This window comes from Toxoplasma gondii, chromosome VIII (genome assembly GCF_000006565.2).
Source record: "Toxoplasma gondii ME49 chromosome VIII, whole genome shotgun sequence".
Classification (NCBI taxonomy): Eukaryota; Apicomplexa; class Conoidasida; order Eucoccidiorida; family Sarcocystidae; genus Toxoplasma; species Toxoplasma gondii.
The window spans coordinates 556,645-575,872 of record NC_031476.1 but is presented as its reverse complement, the minus strand read 5'-3'; the positions used below and the strand labels follow the sequence as shown (position 1 = coordinate 575,872).

General features: G+C 51.2%; 5 protein-coding genes across 5 annotated transcripts; 2 read left to right on the top strand and 3 right to left on the bottom strand.

Moving 5' to 3' along the window:
• The first annotated feature begins 872 nt into the window (after positions 1-872).
• On the top strand, positions 873-2,199 carry TGME49_230070 (BolA family protein). Its single transcript, XM_002367887.2, has 2 exons — positions 873-1,232; positions 1,539-2,199. The coding sequence occupies exon 2, from the start codon at positions 1,545-1,547 to the stop codon at positions 1,818-1,820; it is 276 nt and encodes a 91-aa protein (XP_002367928.1). The 5' UTR covers positions 873-1,232; positions 1,539-1,544; the 3' UTR covers positions 1,821-2,199.
• A 1,702-nt stretch (positions 2,200-3,901) lies between these two features.
• Positions 3,902-6,956, bottom strand: TGME49_230060 (acetyltransferase, GNAT family protein). The gene is made up of 3 exons (XM_002367886.1): positions 5,809-6,956; positions 5,189-5,319; positions 3,902-4,776 (listed from the first exon to the last, which is right to left on the bottom strand). Exons 1-3 carry the CDS (start codon positions 6,332-6,334, stop codon positions 4,432-4,434), a joined length of 1,002 nt encoding a protein of 333 aa, XP_002367927.1. The 5' UTR covers positions 6,335-6,956; the 3' UTR covers positions 3,902-4,431.
• Positions 6,957-8,889: 1,933 nt separating this feature from the next.
• On the bottom strand, positions 8,890-12,405 carry TGME49_230050 (50S ribosomal protein L3, putative; the record flags this gene model as incomplete). The annotated part of the gene is made up of 5 exons (XM_002367885.1): positions 8,890-9,098; positions 9,614-9,799; positions 10,149-10,376; positions 11,151-11,305; positions 11,639-12,405. The coding sequence occupies 5 exons, from the start codon at positions 12,403-12,405 to the stop codon at positions 8,890-8,892; spliced, it is 1,545 nt and encodes a 514-aa protein (XP_002367926.1).
• Positions 12,406-12,925: 520 nt separating this feature from the next.
• Positions 12,926-13,580, bottom strand: TGME49_230040 (hypothetical protein; the record flags this gene model as incomplete). Its single annotated transcript, XM_002367884.1, has 1 exon — positions 12,926-13,580. The coding sequence occupies one exon, from the start codon at positions 13,578-13,580 to the stop codon at positions 13,047-13,049; it is 534 nt and encodes a 177-aa protein (XP_002367925.1). The 3' UTR covers positions 12,926-13,046.
• Positions 13,581-14,132: 552 nt separating this feature from the next.
• On the top strand, positions 14,133-17,920 carry TGME49_230030 (WD domain, G-beta repeat-containing protein; the record flags this gene model as incomplete). Its single annotated transcript, XM_018780243.1, has 3 exons — positions 14,133-15,658; positions 16,406-16,713; positions 17,361-17,920. 3 exons carry the CDS (start codon positions 14,133-14,135, stop codon positions 17,918-17,920), a joined length of 2,394 nt encoding a protein of 797 aa, XP_018636899.1.
• Positions 17,921-19,228: the final 1,308 nt, after the last annotated feature.

Genomic DNA, 19,228 nt, shown 5'->3' with positions numbered 1-19,228 from the left:
TAATGGAACAACTGTCGCATTCTGCAGTGAGGTGTTGCGTACAGTCTTACAAGGCCGAGGAGCGGCGACGGTTGAAGGCATTAGCTGAAAGAAGAGTCCTTTTCTGCGCCGAAGAGGGTAAAGAAGAAAGTTGCCAGGGGAGAAAGAGGGAAAAAGAGAGAGAAGAAGAGAGAGAAGAAGAGAGAGAAGAAGAGAGAGAAGAAGAGAGAGAAGAAGAGGAGCGACAGGCGAGAAAGGAGAGGAACGCTTCGAGGACACAAGGGAAAGCAGTTGAGGAGGAGGAAAACGAGGGAGGAATGCACTCTTCCGGAAAAAGTCGAAAAGTCAGTTGAGAAAGAGAGTCAAGACTCGCAGGGAAAGCCGGGACGGTTGCGAGCAACAGAAAAAACGAAGTCGCACAACCGAAACAGTACATAAACCTGTCGAACTCGTTGCCGATGAATAATACCTTGAACGCGTTTTCAAGTATGTTCTCGCTTCCTTGCCATGTAAACCACTACACAGAGAGAGCTACAATTAGTCGTAAATGAGGAAGTATTTGCATGAGTGCAAGTCTGGGCATGTATCTGAACCAGCACACATGCAAAGGCGTTACAGGAAGGCGAATTTCCGATCTGTTCTCTGACAGATGGACTGACGCGGCCCCTCCACCTCGAAATGCGTCGCGTTTGCCCTTTATCCGGGAGCGACGATTAGGCGATTAGGCAACCAGAAAGCGGCAGGTTTCCTTCGCTTTCCTCAACGACGCAGAGAGAGCTGCCCTCCTCCTAGTGTCTTGCCGCGCCGACCAATGTGACCTTCACTGCATGCATGGGTTTGCGAACGGCTCTGCCGCGGGAAAATGTCGAAACCTGGAACTCGGAAACTGCTGCAGGTTTACCTGCGCGAAAGGCCATTGAAAAGCGGAGGAGAGAGAAGGCCAGAGATCGGGACATTGGACCCGCTGCGAGGTCTTCAGTAAGACTTTCTCTCGCAGGAAAAGCTAGCGTCTTTGCGCTAGCCCACGGCCGCGTGTCGATGAAAATCGCTCGAGAGCCAGCTCTCAGGGTGCCGGAGAAAGCGGCTGATTTGAGTCGTGTGGCACGGTTTTTCGCGGGCATAAGCAACCCTTCGCCGATTGAGTCTTTTAAAACGCATTGATTTTCAAATCGGACGGATCTGCCGAGTATTTTGAAGACTGTTTCGTGATCGAATTCCTTCGTTTCGCCGCATGCAGGCGATCCAACGTCGAGGTGAGGACACTTATACCGCAACCCTAAGAAGAGGGTGAATTGCAGCTCAAGGCGAACCAGCGCGAAGAAGAAAAAGAGAAAACTCGAGGCTTTGTTATCTTGACTTTCACGAAGCCCCTCCGGAGCGCATTGTTGAAAGCACTCGGCGCCGAAATCCTGCAGTTTCGGTGGTCGGCCGCTCTTGCACGGGTGACCAGTGGGAAGCCAGATCTTCCGGTTCCTCTCTGTTAACGCGATCGTTCAACTTGCGACTCTCCGGCGAGATTCATGATTCGATTTGTGCCACGGCAACTCTTCTCGCTGCAGCGCACCATGGCGACCTCTACGTCGGGCGGAGCTCAGCAAACCGTCGTTGAAGAGAAGCTGAAGAAAGCGCTTTCTCCGGCTTTCCTCAAACTTGAGGACAAGAGTTGCGGATGTGGAGCAGCTTACGACTGCGTGATTGTCAGCGATGCATTTGATGGTAAGAAACTTCTTCAGCGCCACCGAATGGTCAACGAAGCTCTGAAAGATGAACTCCCGAGCATCCACGCGTTCTCGATGCAGTGCCATACCCCAGACGAATGGCGGAGTAAGCCGGCGCAGTAACTTATAAACGCAGAGTGCCGCGCTGATCGGATTAACGTTCGCGCCTTGGAATATACTTCAACCGTCGAGATCGAAGGAAAACGAAAGACTGACGGCTCTGAAACTTCCGACGCGATCCCATGCTCGTCTTGGCGCGCAGCCTTCGGTCGCAAACCGAGGGGCGAATGCGGTGCACCGCATGCATAGAGCAGACTGTCGCGTGTTTTGTTTCACCGACATTACGGTATACAGTTCAGGCTTCTCTACTGGAATAAATATTGTGCCACTGTGGGGGTCTTAGGAAGCCGCCCGGAGTTACTTATCTTTCTAGGATCCCGAGAACGCTTTCTGCTTGTGCGGCCAGGGTGAGTTTTTCCCCATCGTGTCGCCCTTGAAAGTCTCCGCACAGCCTCTCAGTGTCCACAATGGCTTTCCTGTTTCCTTCCTGCCGGTGTGTGGGATTCGTCCAGCCGTCGTGGAAAAAAATGCCGTGAACCTGCACTGCGTTCCATGCCGCGACGCAGGCATGTAGATGGGAGCCTTTCAGGGGCAGACACAATCCACACTTGTGATGGTAATTTCACTTTAGTTTTTGCCTTGAGGTACGTTTTCTGAGAACCTTTCCCGTGTCTAAGTCAGACCTTTATCTTTCATCAATGAGAAACGACGCCGTTGGCCACAACTGCAACGACCCACTCTCAGCCAGAGTGGTTCTGGCTTCAAAACGAACCACAGATTTATTAGGTTACACAGCTGTATACGGATATATATGTACCTGTATATTGCTAATACATTCGTATATTTACATAGTTTCCTATATATGTATTTATTTAGCTGCCTGTATATGTGCATATATATATATATATATAACACGCGTTCTCCAGTTCCCGTTCACCTGAGAGACAAAGTCGCAGCGTTTTCCGAGTTTGTCGACAACTGCAGTTCTGGGGGAAATGAATGCGTGCTGGTCACCCTTGAAAAGCCGGGAAAAGCTGCGTTCTCTTTCATGAGAGAAAAGTGTAGAAATATCGCGTGACGTCTCCGGCGACGGACCATGTGCGTCACGATGTCTCAGCCTCTCCCCAGGCACATGTTGCCCATGAACTCATTTTGCAGTACGTTGCTGCGCAAGTCTCGTTTCTATATACTCGCTGACACATACATATCGACTAATATTTCTGAGTTGCCACGAACTCCTTGGAACAGAGCACCACGTATGATATGACATGAATAGACATATAGGGAATCGTATACATTCAGAGTGTTGGAGATGTCTTTTGTCGCCAAGACTCGATTGTCGTGTGTCCGCAGTCGACTACATGAGTGTTAACATACGACAGACGAGCATTGGACGGCAAAGAAGATGGAGACGCCAGGCTTCTTGATTCAGTGGAAGTGCCTTTTCTACATGCATGCACTCCTCAGTCGTCCTGTTTCAAGGGAAATCTGTTTTTAGTGAAAGTTCTCAGTTTCTTCTCTTTGGCAATGCCAATGGCACGTACAAACACAAGAGCGTCAAGCCTTCTGGCGCTACGGCGCGGAGTTTTACAGTCACAGTTCTCTCTGTGGTATTCTCTCCTAACACCCCATTACGAAACGCGCAAACGCCATCGAGCCTGGCGCGCCTCCCCCCACAGTCGCAGCTCAACGGACTGTCAAATCAACGAACGCGAGTGCAAAAAGAAACTGCGGGCAATCGCTGTCAACGGAAAACAAGAAAAAGGCGACCAGCGTCATAACCTGACAATTTGATTACTGGTGTGCATACTGTATATGTATATATGTAAAGGTATGTTACACACTCGCTTGTCGCATTGCAAGTGCACCATGTGTCGTTGATGTGCATTTCAGGAAATACATATACGTATATATATGTATATACAATATAAATGCGTATATATATATATATATATGTATCTGTGTTGGTCAATCATATTGCGCACAGAGGATACAGCGTAAGGGGTGCACTTAGGTCTCAGATGCATGTACTTCTCACAAAGTCCCGCACCGAATCAGCGCACAGTGTCTCCATCAGCTGCGACACGAAACATCTGCAGACGCATCCTTCACGGCAAGCGACCCGGAAAGTCTCTTTTTCCGAAGGACTAGCATTTGATCTTCAATCAGCGTGGGTGCCGTCGCAGTTGTCTTTTTTTCTGCACTTGCTGTTCAGGCCAAGAAATCAAAAACAAAAGGAAGTCCCTCAGAATCATCTGTACCTTTCGTGAAAATCCCAGAGGGCTCCAGCGAGGTTGCTGTCAGAGACAGCGCCCGCAAATTAGAATGTCCCCAACAGAAACTCCAATTTTACAAGAAATCCCATTCTTGTTACAGGCAGGACAAACGCCGCCACGTCCATACGTCGCTACACAAAACAAACGACTCCATCTTCCACACTACAAATACACATTTGTATCTATAGGTATACAGGCACACACATACAGTCTCGTGTACACACATACACACATATACATAAATACATATACATATACATATATACATATATACATATATATATATGTGGATATAGGTAGATGTGCAAGTCGTCGAGGTAGCACGTCTGCATTTGGATGTCAACCTATGTCTGAAGAAGGCGGTAGAGTTATCATTGGCTTTATGTTCGCAAGGGAAGTTATAGATTCTTTTTCAGGATTTCGTATTCGCATTCTTCGTCTTCTTCCTCCTCCTCCTGTGCTTGCTCGAGCATCTTCGCTGCGGCGCTGCCCTTGCTGCTCTTCTGCAGTGCATGCAGCAGCTGTTCTTGGAGCTTCTCATTGACGAAGTTGGACGGGTCGCTCTCGTCTACCACGAACCCGCAGAGAGTCTTGTAGAACCGCACGGCACCCTCGTTCTCTTTGATCACAGTGCACATCAATTTATCGAATTTCAAAGGACCATTGGCTTTGTTGAAGGCACGCGCCGCCAACTCCAGGAGAAGCATCAACCGACGCCCTACAGACATGCGCTGGTAGGCCCTCTGAGACATGTCCAGAAAAACACAAGACAGCGATTGAGAAACGAGGAAGACAGAGACCACCAACTTCGACAACGCGCCTGCGAATTTCGCATGCGAAAACTATGCGCTAAAGACTCTCTAAGCCAACAGGAACGTGATACAGTGTCCAGGCCTGAGTCCTTCTACTATCGACATGTACGCACATAGGTTAGATAGTCAAACATAGATATACATATACAAATTTAAATATATATATATATATATATGTAATTCGGCAGCACATGGCAATTCACTACACTTGCAAGTGCGTCAACCAAATGTACAGCGTGTTCCATGAGTGTGTTCGTATCTCGTATTTGTCTCCATTCACCTGTCTGTGGTATGCGTGGAACATCGCTGAATGCAGCAGTTGAGGTGAGTCTCTGGGTCTCACCTTGATTTGAAGTTCGTAGACGTACACCACAGCAGTCGCCTCTTCAACTTCGAATCGGTAGTGAAGGAATCCAGCAAGACGATGGGGAGAAACATCCTTGAGCGCGGCACTGTCGTCGGACTCGCGGGAAACTGAAACAGCAAAAAGACATCCGAAAAAATCCTCGGGTTCGTCTACACACCGATTCTGGAGACACCTGTGCGCCACCGTCCTCTCACACGCAAGTTTCTCTTCTTCACACGTAGACGCATTTATACGCAGACACCGCTGCAGACCTTGTTCACATTCTGCTCAACGGCGCGTGATCACCTGTTTTTTAAAACGCACATATCTATCTGTTGTTCAATATATATATATATATATATATATATATATATATATATATCAGTCTGTATAGATAGATACTTGCAAGTGTGCATGCGCCTTTGCATGTGGTTGTATCTTTTTGTTTCTTCGAGTTTATGTTTGAAGAAGGCTTCACAAGGAATGATTCACAAGAGTGGCGAGGACATATAGATGGTATCATTCACTGTCTGCACCGTTGGCCCGACTTCTTGTTGCACATTATAAAGGGAGTTTCCAAGTTTCTATGAACTCGGCGTTTCGACGAAGTCCCCTACCAGGAGTGCTAGTCTCGTCTGCCTCCGTCAGCACGACGAGGAGGCGAGCGTCTTCGTGAGTGAGTTCCTTCCGCTTGAAGTCGTCGTCCCATCCCTTTTCCATGAAATTGACTTTGTTGTACAGGTTCTTCATGTTCTCGCTGGTTATCTTGAAGATCTCTTCACTGAGGGAGGCATTCACCGCCAAGAGCGCCGGCGCGGGACAGTCGTAGATCGCGAAGTCTCTCTTTTCGACAGGCTTCTCCTGAGGCTGTTGACCTGAAGCAGCCGAGGCTCCTTGGCCTCCACGGAAACGCCGGTTCGGCGTCGCCAGCGCGAAGAAGTTAGCGAGTCCCTTAGCTGTACGGACGGTCTGTTCAACTGCCGCAGCAGCGGCTCTCTGTTCTTCCCGTTTCAGACGGCGACTGGCTTTCTCCTGCTTCTTCAATTTCCCGGACTTGTTCGCCGCCTTCGGCGCCTTGGAACGACCATCTTCTGCCATTGCTCCTTGAACTACGCGGGAACCCACGCTGGGTGCGAGAGGCATGTTGCAGAAGAGGAAGAGGACAATGCGACACCGAGGAGAAAGGGGGCGTTGGTCAAGGGGGTCAGAGCTCGAAGCTCTCTGTTTACCGAGCTTCAGTGTAGTGCAGCGGTTCTCCGCAGTGCGGCGAGTCTGCGCAGAAGACGCGGATTGGATTCTGGGGCGCCACCTGTCTAGGAACTGGATGGACGCAGGCTATGCCCAGGGCTTGTTGAGGGTCCTGGTTCCCACTAGAGTGTGGAGCCAGTACTGCTGGGGAAGGCAAGAAGTCTGGATACGAAACTGCACTTCAGTGCACATGTGAAGGCGAGGAACTGTTCGCCGAGTGACTGCGTACCATCGCCAGATGATCGCCCACGACAGCGAAGAGACGGGAAAAGCCAAGGGGAGACAAAAGCTTTTGCCTGCAACACACACGGAAATTCAAGACGATGAGATGCAACTCGCCTCCAGTTAAACAGTAGAAGAAAATGCCAAGGAAGAAAGCCTCTCGTCAACATTAATGCCACACCACAGTCCTGGAGGGGGTTGTTGCCAATGTCTCCTTAGTGGAGGGTGGAACAAGTTCAGATTGCTTCCTCGGTTCCGAACTCACTGTGCTTTCGTTTTCGACAATTTGAGGAGTTTGCTGCTCACCGAAGCAGTCTTTTCCTTGTCTTTCATCCCACCCGTCGCCTCCTGCTGCCTCGCGCATGCAACAACGGGAGGGTGTTGGCGGTGAACCGATAAACAGCACACGACACAGCAAGACACACTGGACAAACGGGTTTTATTTGTCGGAGGTTTGATCTTGTATGCCGATGTGAACACACATTTCATTGGAACAAGGTAGAAAACCCGTGAGCAATTTTTGCACAACATAAAAGCAGACCATTCGTGATTCCTTGGAAACTGCAGTCATTAATACTGCCGCTTTAGTGCATGAGTAGAACCAACCAGGTAGTACGTTGTTAAGATGGTAGAGAAGCTGCCATACTAGGCAGCTTGTCAACGGTTAAATTGCTTAGCATTTTCTGTGTTCCTGAACATGACAGCATCCCAGATCATTCGCACCTGAATGGAATCTACTCCGGCGACCTAAGAAAATGCCTGAAGAGCCTTGAAAATGTTACGGATATGGAACAACCACAATGTTATAGCGAATTGTCGTCGAACCCTTTTAGCTATTTTACTGTTGTTGGGTGTGTTTCCTTTCCAGCTAGCTTGTTCCAGGCAACCTGGGAAATCGAATCGTAGACGTCAACGAAGAAGTCGCTGTGCTACGACGTACTCACACAGCTTCACCGAAAAGACTCCGCGAAGAAACAATCAGGCACCCCGAGCAAGAAGAAAAAGCTCGAAGTTCAAATGCAGTGGCTCCGTTCATAGAGGTCAAAAGAGCTGTCCCTGACGGTACTGATGAATCGTGATTCCTTCAGCCGGCTTTGTACGGAGGATACGGTACCCTCCGCATACCAATCCATACTGGAGGTGCTGATATCGTACCTGAATATTTTATTCTGGCGCATTATGCGGTGTTAAAAGTAATTCCTTTCACAACCGACCGCTGTGGTGAAAAATCGGGTGGTAAATAGTACACGCGTCACCAGCTGTTGATACACCGCAGGTGGTTGTCATTTGTTCATTCAACCAAGCAGACCGATCTCCATGGAGCAATGGAGTCGCCCTCTTACGTAACGTTTGAGTTGACCAGCTGGAGATCGTCTACGAGTGACAGTGGATAATTGGCTAGAAAGCCTCTGGGTTGTGGAAACTATCTTAACAAAGGAACTCGGATCCGGTGAACAATTATTCAAGATGTAAAAAAATACTCCTTGTATCCGGAAAGTTCGGAACCTTGAATTTGAGGAAGCTGTTGTCTACAGAAAGTGGTTCGGGAGGGCTTTGATTTAGCACGACTTCACCGTATTTTGGTCGCATTGCCAGAAAGCTTGTCCTTTGTTTTCTGCCGTTTTTCGCGCATGGTTTGTCGTTACGACGACTTCGAACATTGAAGGTGCACCGGTAGGTGCAGCGTTAGCGGGAAAAAACCAAGCAGGCATACCGCTGGACTTCAGTTAACACTCTGACCAGCGCTGGCTAAATTGAATTTCGCCGAACTCAGTGTGGCCTTCTTTATGCAATGCAGTGACAAAACAGTCTCTACAGCGCTTCATTGCCAGTCAAGAGAAAGTCTCATCGACAGCACAACACTGACTGCTTCCCAGCGTTCACGAGTTTCGGCCATCTGCGTCCAGCAAAGCACGCAAAAGACCTGCGTATCCTGTGCAGCAGGCTTTCTCAATGTACACCACATTCGCACGAAAACGGGGACGGGCATTCTCCTTAAAACTTGGAAAACCAGAAAACACAGTGAGGTACCCTGCGGCGTTCCGATTCAGAGTCCCCGACCGCCGTCCACCTGTTTGTGGTTGCTACTGACCCCGAAAAATCTCGTTTTAAGTGCAAGTCTACACAGCCAGCAGCAGACAAAACCAGGAACGGAAGTCGAGAGGTTGGGGGCGTACGCGACCTCCAGTGTGGCTTTTCCGGATGATTCTTCCTGTCTACAAGAGCGTCTACTTCTCCTTGTCCGCGATCGCGATCTCGGGATACAGAAACGGGTCCTGCTCAGCGTCTGGACACTCCAGCGTGACGGGGTACGAAACGCCAGGCTCTGGCACGAACGTCGGAAAGTGGAGGGGAATGTGGCGGTTGTGTCTGTGGTGCGTTTTTCCTCGAGCGTCGCTTATTTTAATCAAACTCCCCTTGTAGCCTGGTACACAACCTGCGGGGGAACCCGGGTGGGGGAGCGACCAACACCGGAAAGAAAAACAAAGGGCAAACCAACTGAGAGCGACGGCAAGTAGTCGCGGCCGCATGAGCGACCGTTTTGAGCAATGCGCACGCGGGACAGGTTCTCTATCTGTCGGAAGAAAATGGAACATTGTCGCTTGACACTGTAGAAAACACGGACCAGAAGCCACATCGGCAATTCCGTCCGTCCTGCGCAACCTACAAAGCATCGGCTCTGTGACTCGTAGGTCACCCCTTTCTTTTGATAGCATATAATGTAAATAGACATCCATCTGTAGTTGTCTGCAGGCACTCAACACGTAGTACATTAGAATGCTTTTAAACGGAAGAGAAAGATGAGTACTCGCACGAGCGGAGTCGAGAGACGGCGAAAAACGCACCCACGAGTAAGACGTCTAGAGACACCAGAGAAATCCCCTCCCAACTCCCCGCCAGCTGCTGGTCGCGTGGCGTTTCCACGTCTCACCGAAGAAGCTGATGTCTTACCTTTGAGGAAAATGAGATTTCTTTGGGCTTCGATGCGAAACACTTTGCAGTTGACGACACGGGGGTCTCCGCCCGCATGCCCGGCCATCTTCTTGAAGCGCCACACGACGTTCACAGTCTTGCTTTGTCCGATACTTCCGGGGCTGCTGTGAGCCTTGGCTTCGACACCGTGGGAGGCGTTTTGACCTGGACAAATACAGGCAGACACACACGGTCGGATAGCCTTGACTGTGTAATCTCCATGGTATGCGATAAAAAACGGCGGGAAAAAGGGAGAAATCACGCACGAAGTTGGTCTGCACTTTTTTCTCCGAGGCACTCTGTGCACCAACAGACACTGAAACGTCTGGTTTCAGGCCGGGTCCACAGAGATCTCATTTTCCCTAATGGGAAGACAGCTGCTGTAAGTTGCACAGTTCCGGATCCGGAATCATTTGTCCAGAAACAATAACTTTTAATGTGGTGGTGACAATACGAGGTGTATCTATGAACTGTGCATTTGATGCCGGCTCTGTACAGAGGATATGATGCTCACCTGCGAACCCCCATCGCTTCTTCACTCCCAGGTAGCCCTTGTCCTTGGACCACCCGCTGACAAAGACCTGCTGTCCCGGAGTGAAATGGCGCACAGACATTTCGTGGCCAACTGGAAGAAGGCAATCGCTGCTGCACTTGAATTCTGCGATTCGACTCTTCGGCTCAATCTGCGACCGGATGTAGACTCCAAGCATTGGCTTTGTCACCTTGTGAATCGGCTTGTACCCTGCGAAGACCCGCACACGCAGAAATTGCCTCTGGGTTTTACCATTATATTTACGGCTTCTGTCACCACTGGGCGTTCACGAGGTGTGAGGAAATCTATCAAGAACGGAAGGAACGCATGACTTGAATCCGTCTGCATGCACTCTAATCATGTGATTAGCAACGCCTGGCTTCGCCGTAAATCCGAAACGCCCTCCGGCCACATCGACGCTTCTCGTGGTGAATTGCCTCATTCCCTCACCCTCGTTTCAAGTCCCGACGCTTCACTCTCCGAGTCGTGGTGCCCTCCATGTCTCTTCCCCACTTCTCGTCCTGATTTTGTTTCTTCTATCCCTCATGTGTTTGTCTGGCTCAATTGTATCTCCCTCGGCTTCCTTCTTTTCTCCCCGTTCAGTGCCCCCCGTCTGGAGTGTCGTGTCTCTTCTTGTTCTCCCCTTCCCAACTCCATCCATGTCTACGCTGTCTCCTCTCCTCCACACCTGCGTGCCTTTCGTAAAGCAGTCACCCTCGTAAAGAACAAAGTTCTTCAAAGCGACCGACAGTGCACAACTGCCAGGAGGAGAAAACAGGTAGAACCCACGAGGCGGGAAGTTAAAGGAGGCTGAAGCATCGATCCTCAAACCCTACAACAGAACCGGGACCTAGTCCTTTGTCTGTTGAAGAAGTGAGCGCTAAGTTTTTATTTTCGAACAGGATGCTGAAACATCAAATGCTTTGTAAAGGAACCGGTAGCAAACTGATGCCGCGGTGGTTCAGGGTTTTCCATTTTTCTTACCAATGCCCATGACGCAAGCCTCGTAGCCGTCCTTGTCCAGCGTCCTCTGGTCCATCACCACACAGCGGTCGACTTGGCAGACTGTTACTGCATGCCGCTCTCCCCACCCGTCCCACAAGGACATCATGCCAATCTTATACGCCAGAAGCCCCGTTCTGGAGAAAGCACACACCGCGAAGAAATACCGCACGATAGAGAGATCATGTGTTGCTCGCACACCCAGCAAAGAAAGCATCCTTCAAGACTGGCCTTCTAACTCCAGTCACAGATAGGGAACAAATATATATATATATATATATATGCATATCAATAGACATGATAGATAGATAGATAGATGGATAGATCGGCACATGCACGTTTGTGTGGAGTGTTGATTTGACCATGGGTTCCTGTTGACATTCAGCTATGTAACTCCTTCTCTCTAGTCACGCTTGCACTCGCCAAGGCGGCGTCATGCCCTTTCTTTTCATGATGCAAAAATTGCGTACCTGCGACTGTTCCAGCTGGGCGTGACCTTCTTCAAGAGCGGGTGGATTTTGTCGGCCTCTAAAATCTCTTCCTCCTTGATGATCGGCGCAGGGTCGTAGAATTTCGACTCTCTGAGTCTGTCGAGACGCTTCACCCATCGGCTGTCGTAGCCCCGCCTGGAGGCAAACGCTGCGGGCCGGGCGCGGCCGAGGTCGACGAGGTTTTGGCTGAATGCGCCAGAGCCGAGAGCGGTGTAGCTCGCGGGGAGCAACGCTGAAACTCCCCGCCGCGACGAGAACCTCGACGTCGACAGAAAGCGTGCAGATGCCTTAGACGCCCCTGCGCGAGAGGAGACGGGCACCAGCCCGTGGGCGACAAGGGCTGAGGTTGGCGGAACAGACGAGCCAGCAGAAGAACCGGGTCTCCGGAGAGGTCCAGCAAGCAGGAAACCGGAAAGTTTAAGCGACGGAGAAGAGGCAGGAGAGGGCCGGGAATGATGCCTCCACGCTGGGGAGCAGGGTGGTTGTGCGTCCTGGCTCCGGCCAAGAGTCTCTGGAAGAACTGGGGACCGTGTCTGGCGGCTTCTTTCTGGACTCCGCGAGGCGTCAGAAGGAGACGAAGCCGCATGATCTTCGCCTGATCGTTGCCCACTCCCTGTCCTGGCGAAGACCGTGTCGCTGAGAGAGAGAACGGGCGCACTCACCAATCTTGTGTCCCTCCGGATAGCTCGTGGTTTCGGGGCTCCCACGCCCGAAAATCTTCCAAAAAAGGAGCTGCACGCGCTCATTGTGTCCTCTGGCCCATCTGAAGCTGTGGAGTCAGACGTACTAGCGGAGATTGCCGGGGGGCCCGCCACTTCTGTGGAGAAAACGAGGGAAAAAAGGAAGTTTGTGAGTCTTTCAACTGGAGCTGACAAAGGGCGGGCGGGGCAACAAGAGGTTGCCGGCAGGCCGGCACGGAGGGAGGAAAACGCAATTTCCAGACGGCGTTCACAAGAGTCACACAGAGTCCTCCACCAAGTGCTGCTCTCGAGTACAGGGCTTCTTGGATTTCCGTGGGTGTACGATGAAGACACCCGGATCGGACGGCCCTATGAAGCTCCACTCTGTTTCTCAAGGCAAGAAGTAATGCGAGAGGTGTGACGAAAGAAAGAGGGATTCACGCGATCCACAGGAAACGTCGACTGGATGGAAGCTCCAGACTGTGTGTCCTTGCCTCCTCCTCCTCAGTGCCGGATGTCGCCTGTGGAGAAAAATGAAACTTTGAACAAGCACAGCGAGGTCGCTGTCGGCGATCGGCGAGTCCGCTGAAACCTTTGGCCTCCGGCAATCGGTCAAGCAGGTCGAGACGCGTGAGCGGAAAAATCGTTGCATGTGCTTTCGCACAAGAACAGAGCGCCAGGACGAGGCGAAATTTTCTTGGCGGCCGTCACGAAGAAAACTCCTCTTCACAACAGCGAATCGGGCCCCGAAACCAAGAGGGATCGACTCCGTAAAAATAGCGTAAATGTGTCGCGGAAAGAATCTGAAGAGCCTCTTCACAAAGTGAGGAAAAGTGAGTTGCGTCACTTGACACAGCCAGTGCCGCAGACACGAAACCCACCGGCCACGTGTGTACATACACTCGATGAAATGAGGCTCTCCTTGGACAGGAAAGCAACTCTTCCCGTGAAAAGACGACTCTGCCGACGGAAAAGTAAGGCAACGGAGTCAGTGAGCGCAGGGCGTCACAACCAGCCTTCGTAAAACTCTCCTCATCGGGGTGGGGGCCGCAGATGATCCAGAGAGACCAAACGAACTGAACAACTCCAGTTTCACCCGCAGAAAGGCGCGTGAATTTCTTTTCACCGTTCGCGGAGGCCGTACCGACAAGTGAAAGGGGGCGTTTCTTCTTTGCGGCTGCCGCGGATCGTAGTGAAGCGGCGAAGAGAAACTGCATGCGTTTTGCCGTGAATAGGCGCATGTGTGCGTCAATCGACGGCCGCGTCTGCAGTTTTCCGAGACACCGGTATCATGATATGCCGTGGATTTTCTTCCAAGCCGCACCAAAGATCAGATTCAAGGCCCGCGTCCACTCCAATCTAGAACAGAACTTCATCCTCAAAGATTTTCGTGAATTCCGACCAGGATTCTTGTCATCGGCGCGCGGGTACATCGGGCGCAGACACATGTGCGTGCGGCCGATGAGGCATGCTGCTTTGCGGAGTTACAAAAAAGCCGCCCGTTTCGTGGGAAAGGCCACTTCCCCTGTCAATCTCAGCCCCTTTCTTCTGTTTTCAATGAAATCTGGAGTTCCTCGACGCTGCGCGTGCGCTTGCGTCCATCCCACTGCTTTGCTTCTCAGTCACCTCTCCAAAAGTAGCTGGGAACGCTGCGAGTCTGTTACACCAGCCACTTGCACGCTCGGTGACCCTTGGATGTCAACGTAGTGCTTGCCATACACAGAGAACATCGTTCGCAGGCTTTCTTTCCCGCTATCCAGACTTCTTCGGCAGAAAATCCGGCTGCGATCAAGATGAGTCACGTTCGAGGTCCTGCCGCGTCTCCTTTGCACGAGGGTGCAAGCTCTCCCTCCGTCGCTTGTCGGGTCCTGAAGGGCCACGAAGACTCCGTTGTAGGCCTTGACCTCTTCTGCTCTACGTTCTCTCTCCGCAATTCCCACTGCCGCTGGCCTCGCAGGCGACAGTATCTCAGCAGCGAAGACGAGGGAGAAGCCGCAGAATACAGGTGTGGGTTCGAAGGGAATGTGTCTTCCTGCCGGCGTCGAGCGAGTTGTGAAAAACGGACAGATGCCCCCTTCGATGCAGCTCCAGGTCCAGGTGCCCTTAAAGCAGTCGACACGCCGTCCGCTGGTTCAGGATCCCCGCCCTCGCCTTCCTCTGTCTCTACACCTCACTCGACACCGGCATGTCCCTGCGACGCTGGTCAGTTTTCTGAGGCCTTGCCGCTCACGCAAGAAAGCCTGTGGCCTCCGAGTGCAGAATTCGAGGGTGACGTGCCTTGGTCCTTCACGCCTTGGTCTTCGTCGCTCCTCGCCAGCGCCAGCGACGACGGGACCGTTCGTCTGTGGGACATGCGCGAAGAGAAAGCCGTTGCATGCATCCGGCATCCGCTGTTCCTGTCAGCAGGCGCCTCGGAGGACTCGACCTCGAATCTCGGAGCCGTCAAATTCCACCCTGAATCCTGCCGGCTTCTCTACGTGGCCTGCTCTAGTCAACTGCTTCTCTTCGACCTCTCCGCAACACCCTTCTGTGGCGCGCGAGCAGAGTCTCCCAAGGGCCTTCTGCATGCGTCGACACTCGACACAGAAAAGCCACAAGGGACAGCTGCGCCTGGGCATGGAACCCAGGCAGACCAACGCTCAGTGGCCGGAGGCGGGAGCAGCGCAAGCTCGCAAGAACCGACTGAGAGAGGAGACAACGGAGACAAAGGCGGCGTTTGTGTTTTTAATGAAGCAGCAGCGATCTGGAGCATGGAACACTACGCGCAGCTTGTCACGGATGACAGACGAAAACGTCTTTCAGGAAAAGACAGGAAACAATCCGTGGAAGATGTGGAGTGTTCTGAAGACGACGACGATCCCCTCACCATCAACGACTTCGACCTGTGGTGTCCTTCGCCGCAGCAACTGCGAGATCTGAAATTCGCTGCTTCGTTGCCGGGCGGCGAGTCTCTGGGGTCTCCGTCGAAGCCAGCGTCACGCCGGACTCCTACTAAGAAGAAAAGGGGGGTTGGCCGTTCCGTGACGACGGAGGAAGCTTCTGGAAATGCGGAGTGTTCAGCTCTTCCAGGCTACTCTCCTGTCTGTCTCGCCCTTCCACTCGACAGCGGCGAAGTCGTCGTGGCCCTCCACAGAACGCCCCTCACCTCGGTAGAGGTCGCAGGCGCGTCTGCGGCGCCTGTGGATACTGTGGGGTCTCAGGGTGCTCTGGGCGCCGCTCTCCAGCTTCAACGGGACAGGTTGCTTTGCATGCATCGCAGCATCTGCGGCGTCGCCAGATTTCGAAAAGATAGTCAGGTTCCGGACCTCGTCACAGGAGGGTGAGTGAACAAAAGAGGACGCGACCCATCTGACGAGTTTTTCTGACGGACAATAACACGATGTGTTTTCGTCTTTTGTTTCAGTGAAGTTCTGGCGAGGAGGCTGTTGATCCCAAGTCCTGCAGGCTGTGTTGGCGAGCTGTTTGCAATTCTGGTGAATGTAACTGAACGACTGGAGCGGCAGTTGCTTTACGCTTATGGCCGATTTGACTTATTTTTTTGTGTGGTATTCAATGCTTCTCTCGATACGTTGCCTCCACCTGGAAAATCCAGCTCGTGACATGCAGAACGCTTGGCGCATGCGATATGGGTCTGTCCACCTTTGCGACACACCTCTCATCCGTATTCGGCAAGCACGATAGGCATGTATATCTGTATTTATATGCATAAATATGTATGAAAAAGTGTATATTCATATTTATATGCATACATATGTATACGCTTATATGCATATATATATATATATATATATATATATATATGCGTGTGTAGATCGCCGATGCATGCAATGTAGGCGTGAGCGTAGACGTCTCTGACGCAGGTTTCGCCGTAGAGATGAAAGGAATATGAACGAATATCTCTATTTGACTACACTCTATGCCAAAGGGTGAGAAAACTCGTATAATTTCGCCGTCGCTCTTCAGCGTTCAGAGAGCTCTGTAGACACTTCGTTAGTAGGTCTGTTGGTCTTCTTTGCCACTTCCATTTTCTCTTGTTTTCCTTTGTTTTCTGTGATCCCTTGTGCAGCTTCGACTTCAACGTGAACTCGTGGAACCTTGTCGAGGCAAAGCCGCGAACGAGCCTGGAGATGCGACGAGCGGTCGCAGATCTGAGGCACCACGTGATGCCGTGGGAAGAGAAGTCGTCCCAGGCAAAGGCTTCCAAGGGCGCGAACTCGGGAACCCAAGGTCAATCGATACAAGCGCGAAACGACCGCCAGGGAGACACTAAGTGCCTAAATCCGCCCTTCGTCGTCTCTCTCGCCATGAGCCCTGAATGCCGCAGGGTCGCCGTGGGACTAGGAGATGGCCATCTTGCCGTTTTTGATTATGCAAGTAAACCTTGTCACTGAGACAGTGGACATCCCTCTTTTCTCTGGCAGCACAACCGGCAACTGAACTCAAAAAGAACTCTGACACAAATGTGTATAGTTATATGTGCATCGTTCATTGAGATAGGGTACTTTTTCTGTGGCTTATGCATATACAGATATATATATATATATATATGTCTATCCAGGTGTATGTATATGCATGAATGTGATGGAGCGTGTGTAAGCGGTGCGTCGACATCAAGTAACTTGCGGTGAAGCTGCTGGTGATGTGAGTGTGGTGGAAAAGAAAGGGAGCTTGCCGCCAGCATTTCGTCGTCGGCTTGCTTTACCGATGGTGGTCTGTCTCAGGGGATGTCGTGGTTCATTTTGTGTACTAAGATTCCTCTCTCACGGTCTTCCTGTCGTCGGAGCGCGTGTTTCAAACGTTCTGTGGCATGCATTCGTGTTCGAGTTACCGAAACGGTAATCCGTCTCTTTCGACAAGTGTCGCGTAACTCGATGAACTAGGATTGCCAAAGCGCGTTTGGACAGGACACGAGCGAGCATTCCAGTCATGACGCATCGGTGTAGCTATTGTTTCCGGGTTGTCAGGACTCTCCAGTTTGGTGTCTGTGAGTCTCTTGTGCGTTAATGGTATCTGTTTTCCAGACTCGTCCCGAAACGCCAGACTTTTTCCTGCGCCATCCTGGAGTAGCCAGCCCCACAGCTTGTCGTCAGCAGCTTTGTACTGGGCTTCGAGTCCGAGCGCCGTTCACTCTGCTGCGGCTAGCACGGCGCCTCATGGTTCTCTCGGTCGCGTTTCCGCATGCAGTGCGCTCCCGTCTAGTTCTACCAGAGACATCGGCTCCGTGCTGGTGAGTTGTGGAACTGACCGCCGTCTGTGCGTTTTCACAGACTCCCCTGTGACAGAGGAGGCGTCGGAGCCAAGAAACTCGCGGGACAGTTCCCTCCGGTTGCTTCTGCAGCATCGTCTTCCTTATAAACCGAACTGCATGGTCTGTGCCAGCAGCTGCGCCGTTGCTGGATGCTCGTGTCAGCTTCATGTGCCGAGTCTCTCTAGGTCAGCAGCGAGATCGGGGAAAAGTGGACGGTGCTGCTCGGGAACTGCATGCAGTGCTACTCTTTGTGGAAATGCCAACCCGGCAGCGCTTCGGTGTTACGTCGGAGATGTCTCTAAAGATATTCGAGTTTTCGAATTCCCGTGCTAGACATTTGGTCATTTGGCTTGGCTTCTTGTTATCAATAAGGTATATCACGTGCTGCGTCGAAGATGGGTTTCCTCTGACCAATCGTATGACAGCTGTGCTCTTGTTGGTTGCTTGTCACTGGCTGCCCGACCGACGATGCCGCTTATTTAGAGCGTGACAGACTTTTCGCACGGTATGCAGTTAATACGGCCGTTGATGAAGCACAGAAACACGAAAAAACTGACACGGATTGGGCTCCGTTTGTTCGATTTTCGTTGGCAACACACACGCAGATGGGGCAGGAAAACGTGTGAAATGAAAGCCATCAGCAGCTATGGTGTAAACAGCTCATGTGGACGATTAAAGGGCATCATCCGTTTCAAGTACATTGGGGCATCACAGGCTAGATACAAATGAAGTCTTCACGGAAAACGAGAGAAACACGACGCAACAAACAAAGAACAGATATTATCCGGAACCGTCTGCTCACCAGTTGTTGGCCGTTCAAGAGAGAGCTTTTAATGTCAAAGGGAGGGTTGGAAGAAACATGGAAACACGTAGGAAGTTACTCCGGCATTACGACACCTGAAGTGGTGTGGCCTCAATCGTAAGCATCAAGGGTTTTCCACTCTTGAAGCGAAACACGCAGCCTCGGCGGCCACTAAGCCTCTTTTTTTAGGGAGGGGACTGTGGAGATCTGGAAACGAGCACAACTATACTAATATTCATGCTTTGACGAAGTCTGGCTCCTGCTTCAGTCATGTCTCTCCCCTCACAAATGCATCCAACGGCATATCAGGACTATAATCGGACGGCTGACGACGTTGGTAATAGCATCCTAGTTTTCACGCGACTGCTCCTCTAAATAGGTGGGGTGAAAACAGTTCAGAGTTGCAAGTTCATCACCCCGATATTTCATGATAAGAATGCCGAGTTACAGTAATTAGTCGCAGAACGTCGGGTGTTGATGTAAGCTTTCCGCCTTGCTTCTGCAACGCTACATGTCCGCAACTGCCCTGCGGTCCCGACAAGCATTCATCGCAGGTTAGTTTCTCTGCTTACACTGTGGTTGTCTAAATGTCGTGACCCCTCTTGTAGGACCCTCTTTGGGCGTCATCATTCTAGGAAAGAAGGCGCATAAACGTAGTTGTAGGGGACGTAAATATCCGAGAAGGCGTTCTTTTGTGATCGAGGAAGATTATACGCGTGTCGGTCGGATATGCGTTTTGTACACACGACTAAAAACACCTGCCCGATGACTTTTTTTCAGCGTCTCCTTCGCTGAGCCTGTCTGAGGAAGGGGAAAGAAGCAAACAGCTAGGGCTGAAT

What these genes read in the sequence shown, in the direction of transcription:
- TGME49_230070 (XM_002367887.2), top strand. Translation starts at nt 1,545, where the DNA reads ATGGCGACCTCTACGTCGGGCGGAGCTCAGCAAACCGTCGTTGAAGAG.
- TGME49_230060 (XM_002367886.1), bottom strand. Translation starts at nt 6,334, where the DNA reads ATGCCTCTCGCACCCAGCGTGGGTTCCCGCGTAGTTCAAGGAGCAATG. An exon ending in AGACGAGACTAGCACTCCTG is followed by an intron (nt 5,320 to 5,808) that starts GTAGGGGACTTC and finishes TTGCTGTTTCAG; the next exon opens with TTTCCCGCGAGTCCGACGAC. An exon ending in TCTACGAACTTCAAATCAAG is followed by an intron (nt 4,777 to 5,188) that starts GTGAGACCCAGA and finishes GACATGTCTCAG; the next exon opens with AGGGCCTACCAGCGCATGTC.